General features: G+C 61.6%; 1 protein-coding gene across 9 annotated transcripts in view; it reads left to right on the forward strand.

The window, feature by feature from the left end:
* Positions 1-4,656, forward strand: part of TP73 (tumor protein p73) — a 75,188-nt gene extending 70,532 nt beyond the window's left edge. For 6 of the 9 annotated variants that reach the window (XM_081493111.1, XM_081493110.1, XM_081493115.1 and 3 more), the window contains 5 exons: positions 685-809; positions 1,242-1,390; positions 1,646-1,784; positions 2,152-2,245; positions 3,647-4,656. In XM_081493111.1, the coding sequence (XP_081349237.1) occupies positions 685-809; positions 1,242-1,390; positions 1,646-1,784; positions 2,152-2,245; positions 3,647-3,985 (846 nt within the window). In that variant the 3' untranslated portion in view covers positions 3,986-4,656. The remainder of the gene's footprint in view (positions 1-684; positions 810-1,241; positions 1,391-1,645; positions 1,785-2,151; positions 2,246-3,646) is intronic. The other 3 variants (XR_014054624.1, XR_014054623.1, XR_014054625.1) reach the window with 1 other exon arrangement.
* Positions 4,657-6,000: the final 1,344 nt, after the last annotated feature.

The raw sequence follows: 6,000 nt of genomic DNA on the forward strand, positions 1-6,000 counted from the left end.
CCTGACAGCTGAAACCCCAAGCTCTGTGGATCCCAGAAAGGAGAACCAGGGCCCAGAGAGCTGGACTAGCCACAAAGGGAGCAGGTCCACTGATGTAGCTCCCAGAGCAGGAGGGCTCATTATGGATACAGTGATACAGTGTGCAGGCCAATGCAGTCCCCCACCCAAGGGAGCATGTGGGAGGAATCCCACGGCCTGGTGGCCCCAGCACATCACCGAGCCGGGAGTATAGGCTGCCGTGTGATGCGGCCACCCCGGCACAGATAAACCTCCACCTGCTTTGCTAGGACTGGTCTCCATGACGTGAGCTTGTTTGTCCTTCAAGGACTTGCCTTGAGTCCTGCAAGAATGAGTTCCTTGTCCTAGAAGCTCCATGTTTGTCCAGGGCCCCCCTGCCCCAGTACCCCACATCTTCTGAGCTCTGAAAAGAGGGAGGGGACAGTGTGGCAAAGATGCAGGGGTAGTAAGGGGTGGGTGTGGTTTGCATGGAAAGGGGCCAGCCCACCAGCTTCGCTCAGACCTACTTCTGGAGAGGGGAGCAGGACCAGGGGACCCCCTGGCTGCAGGGGCTGGGGAGCCCTGAGAAAGGAGAGGCACTCCCCTGCGCCAGGAGGTGGGGGGGTCTGGGGCCAGCCGGTGTCTACATGTCCCGGGCAAGCAGAGGGTCCGCTTGTCTGTGCTCAGGTGCGGGGCCGGGAGAACTTTGAGATCCTGATGAAGGTCAAGGAGAGCCTGGAGCTGATGGAGCTGGTGCCCCAGCAGCTGGTGGACTCCTACCGGCAGCAGCAGCAGCAGCTCCTGCAGAGGCCGTGAGTGCAGCCCCTCCACCTCCACCCTCAACCCCAGTCCTCCCGGTCTCACCCACCTGTCTGATGTGCGGAAAGATGGGGCTGGATGACCCAGCAGGGAAAACACAGCAGCACCAGGCAGTGCCCCTCCTCCAGGAAACCTCCCTGAACTGCAGCATCTCAGCCTAGAAGTCTGCTGAGTGGAGGCCAGGAAGGGGTGGTTGGGGTGACACTGACCCACCAAGAACAGGTCTGGTTCCAGGGTCAAGAACGGCCCCCCTCCAGCTCCTACCCATTGCCCAGGTCCTGCTTTTGAGCATGCCTGTGGCGAGTGTGTCCGCTGTCAGGCAGGGAGGCTGGGCTGGAGGCAGGCGCTCTGACCCCAGTGTAGGCGGGGTCTCCAGGCCCCTGCGGCAGGGGGCTTCACTCGGATTTGCTGTCCCTTCTGAGCAGGAGCCACCTTCAGCCTCCATCCTACGGGCCTGTCCTCTCGCCCATGAGCAAAGCCCATGGGGCCGTCAACAAGCTGCCCTCAGTCAACCAGCTGGTGGGCCAGCCTCCCCCGCACGGCTCAGCAGCCGGGCCCAACCTGGGACCCATGGGTGAGTGGCTCAGACAGGGTGGCTGGGGTGGGGGGTGGGGGAGTCTGGCTCCAGACCCTCCTGCCCAGCTCAGGACAGCTCGGGGCTCTTGATGGCTGGGCCCTCCAGCAGTTCTGGCCTGAGAGCAGGAGGCACGGTCCCCTCTGTCTACTCCAGGTCTTGGGGAGGGCTGAGCCTTACGAGTCCCCCCCACACAGCCTGGGACACCTGGCCTGGCCCGCCCCCCTCTGACTCTCTCACCTGCTTTCTGCTCAGGCCCTGGGATACTCAACAACCATAGCCACACCCTGCCGGCCAACGGGGAGATGAATGGTGGCCCCAGCTCCCAGTCCATGGTCTCGGGTTCCCACTGTACCCCGCCACCTCCCTACCATGCTGACCCCAGCCTGGTCAGGTACGTGGGCCGCTGCTGCGTGCTGCCACTAACCCAGTAACCTCAGCCCTGGTGGCTCCTGCCCCCCTGGCCCCAAGCCCGAGGTGGGGGTCTCTGTCTGCTGCCCCTTGCAGCTGGTGCTGTACCTGCTCTGCTGTCTGGAAAGCAGATAGAGGGAGGGGGGTAGTGAGCCTCCAGCAGGTGCTCGGGAGGCGGGCACAGAAAGCCAGGGGCTCCCTGGAGGCTGCACCCAGGTGAGCGTGGGCCGGAAGCTGTGGCCACAATGGGCTGGGTGGGGAGACCTGGGGGTGGCTGGTTCCCACCCAGATAGGCCACACAGCCAGGTTTTTACAAGTTAATGCTGCTCTGTTTCCCCAATTCTCTGCAGTTTTCTAACAGGATTGGGGTGTCCAAACTGCATCGAGTATTTCACCTCCCAGGGCTTACAGAACATTTACCACCTGCAGAACCTGACGATAGAGGTAACTGCTAGGCGGGGCAGGCATGGAGAACCCACCCCCAGACCAGCGTGGGCCCTGTCTGCAGGCCAGGGAACTTTCTCCTCTTGTGATGCAGTCCTTCCATTTCCTGTCTTCCCGTGTAAGGGGGGCTAGGGAGTTTGGAAAACCCTTCTTCCTGCAAGTAGCCAAGTCTACTTGCTTACACCCAGCATCACGTGGCTAGACAGGACTTGCCCCAAGTCCCTCATCCCTGGACATGAGTCTCTGTCCTGTGGCCTTTGATCTGGGAGTGGGCTGTCTCCAAGGCATGATAAATTCCAGAAGGGGAAGTCCAGAAGGGACCTGGTGCTGGTTTAGCTCAGCACCGTTTACACGGTGGGGAACTGAGGCCCAAACTGCTTGCCTTTCACCCACAGCAACTGAACGTCTGGTCCAGGGTGTCCGGGGCTAAAAGCACCCCACCCTTGGCATCCTGACCCCTGACCCACAGCCAGGGCTGGTCTTTGGGTTAAACCAGAGTCCCAGCAACAAGCACTCATAGGGCTTCCCAGGCGGCTCTAGTGGTAAAGAATCCATCTGCCAATGCAGGAGATGTAAGAGACACGGGTTCAGTCCCCGGGTCAGGAAGATCCCCTGGAGGAGGGAATGACAACCCACTCCAGTATTCTTGCCTGGAGAATCCCATGGACAGAGGAGCCTGGAGGGCTACGGTCCATGGGGTCGCAAAGAGTCAGACATGACTGAAGTGACTTAGCAAAGTGTACAGCCTGGAGTTGTCTTGAGTGTAATGACTGTTAGCTGGAGGCCGGGAGACACAGCTGTCGGTGGGCCGGATCCCAGGCTCCACCTCAGTGGCCTGGAGCCTCTGTTGGACCTGTTCCACAGTCGACCCTGGGACAGAGGCCTCCTCCCCAGCCAAGGGATGTGGGTTTGCCAGAGGGAGTGGGGCCAGTAGCTCAGAGGGCAGCCTTGTCCTCTGTCCACTACCCTCTCTGACCTGTCCCTGGTGGCCCCACTAGAATAGCTCAGGGCCTGTTAACCCTGCCTTACCAGTTGATGCTTTGCTTGGTGGGGTGGGGGTGGGGTGACAGGAACCTGAGGCTCTGCTTTGTCCTGAAGTGGGGGTGGGGTGGGGACCAGCCCTGAGGCTGGGAGGCAGGGGTCCTCCAGCACCTGGTGTGGGGGGGCTCCATCTGTTACTCTGACTGTGGTCAGGGCCCCGGGCTCCAGGCCCTAAGGGGCCCGCATGACCTCAGTGCCCCACCACCAGGCACAGGGGCATCCAGCACTGTCTACTTCTGTGCCCCTACCCTTTCCCCCCCAGTGAGGGCTCCTCTCCTCCCTCCTGGTCCCCCAGTGGCTGTGCAGGGCAGGTGGTATCCCTGGTGGGGGGAGGGCAGAGCCTGACGGTTGCTCCTGCAGGACCTGGGGGCCCTGAAGATCCCCGACCAGTACCGCATGACCATCTGGAGGGGCCTCCAGGACCTGAAACAGAGCCACGACTACGGTGCCCAGCAGCTGATCCGCTCCAGCAGCAACGCGGCCACCATCGCCATCGGGGGCTCGGGGGAGCTGCAGCGCCAGCGGGTCATGGAAGCCGTGCACTTCCGCGTGCGCCACACCATCACCATCCCCAACCGCGGGGGCTCCGCCGGGGGCGCGGGGCCCGACGAGTGGGCCGACTTCGGCTTCGACCTCCCGGACTGCAAGTCCCGCAAACAGTCCATCAAAGAGGAGTTCACGGAGAGCGAGGCCAACTGAGTGGGAAGGACACGGCCGGACCCCTTGCCCCGGTGCTACAGACGCTGAGAGCGGAGAGGGCGGAGTTTCCGGCCAGGCGGCCCGGGAAGCCTCGCTGGACGGCTGCTTCCTCCCAGCCACCAACTGGCCTGGGAGGCAGGACCCCTGGGCTGCGCCGGTGAAGTGGGGAGCCCTCCGGAGCTGTGCTGAGGATGCGCATCCAGGGTCCGTCCTCTGGGGGGCTCACCTTCCCTGCCTCTCCTTCCTGGGGGACTCTGCTGACAACTGCCAAAAAGTGTATTTCGATGTCTCTGGCTCTGGGTAGGGATGAGGGGCTCGGTGCTTGTCCCTAACAGGTCTGTTCTCCAGTCCAGTCTCCAGACTACATCTCTGCGCGAGGCTGGTCCCTCTGCTGGTCTTGAGGTCGGTCTGCCCCTTGCAGTGGTAAAGCCCACTGCAGCCACCTCCCATTTCCTGCCCCAAACAAAATTCCGAGTTTCACTGGAATTGGGAAGACTGGTCCCTCCCAGGAGGCCAGGAAACTTCGGGTGGATGGCCTGCGGCCAGCCCCCATGCCAACACCTCTGGCCACAGTGCCCTTCCTCCAGTGGCCCCCTGAGCATAGACACAGACACAGGTTCCTCAGACCACTGGGAATTGTCAATATTTGATAAAATGATGCCCTTTTTCTACATGTGGGTGAGCCTTTTCTTTTTTTAAACTTTTGTTCTGAACGTCTGTGTAAACAAGATGGGCAAAGAAAGAGGCCAGCAGGGTGGGATCCACAGTAGGCAGGGGTTGGTCACTTGATACCGCATGCAGGGATGGGAGAACAGAGCTGGCTGCAGCTGTGGCCCCACCCTGCTCCCTGGGAGGCTGTGTTCTGTGTGGGAGGGGCCCTCCTGTCCTCACAGTGGTGAGGCTGGTGGAGGGGGTCCTGGCCTCTATGGGCAGCTCGAGGAGTCAGCGGGCTGGGAGAGACAGCGTCTGCACCCCCCAGGGCAATGGGGCCGGTTGGCCGGTTCTGTCTGCAGGGAGCCTTCTGAGTCAGAAGCAGGACCACAGGGGTCATGGGCGAGGGGATAAGGCAGGAGGGATGCAGGGAAGCCTGACTCCTGTGTAAGCTGAGACATCACCTGGTACTTTCCTAACACCTGTCTGTCCCTCGCTCTGCATGGTTCCCTGTGGTTAGTCCTTCATCACCTGAGCCCTCCTGTCTCTAAGTCATGGGGAAGTGCAAGGCTCCCAGACCAGGGGTTGATGCGGACAGAGCCCTAATTGCTCTTTGGGTTCTTCCCCTTGCCACAATCCCCACCCCGCCCCCAGCCCTGAGAAGTTAGGAAGCGGCAGACTGTGATCACTCAGGTCCACTCTGAAGCCAGGCTCTCAGTCCTGGGGGTTCAAGTGCCAGTTCCTGTTTTCAGTTCCCAGGTGCTTCAGAGGAGGGCACTGGGTGGGGGTAGGGGGCGCCAGGGGGTGGGGTGTCTGCTGTACTCAGTGACTCCAAGCCCAGTCTGGAATGGAGCCCCAGAGCCAGCTCCACCCCTGACTAGCCAGCAGTGGCCCTCCAAACCAGGGCTTTATCCTGGACATGGAGTGTGCACACTGCCTGATTCTACTTATTTAAAAAACATCGTGTGAATGCAGGTGCCAGAGTCTAGGGTGACACCCCCCTCCCCCCACACCATAAGCTCCCTGTGAAGCTCCTTGAGGTGGGAGGGGGCATCATCAACACCTGGAGGCCCCGCTCACAGCCAGGCCTGAGAGCCTGGGGACAGAAGCCAGCTCGGCCCCTGGGGGCCTGCAGCCCCCCTGGAGCACACACCCTGGCAGCATCATCACAGCGGCCATAGGATCAGGGCTGCTGGGCTGGTGGGGGCGGGGGGACGGGTGTGGGCATTAGTTTCCCGTCTCACCCTCACAGGGCCTGGGTGAGTACACTGTTCACGCGGTTCAGATGAAGAAACTGAGCCACAGACCTTGGGTCTGAGCCCAGGGTCACAGCCGGCTGCTGTAGGGTAGGGCACGTGCTCCAG

The sequence above is a fragment of the Giraffa tippelskirchi genome, chromosome 5 (genome assembly GCF_054371585.1).
Source record: "Giraffa tippelskirchi isolate mGirTip1 chromosome 5, T2T-mGirTip1v1.2.pri, whole genome shotgun sequence".
Classification (NCBI taxonomy): Eukaryota; Metazoa; Chordata; class Mammalia; order Artiodactyla; family Giraffidae; genus Giraffa; species Giraffa tippelskirchi.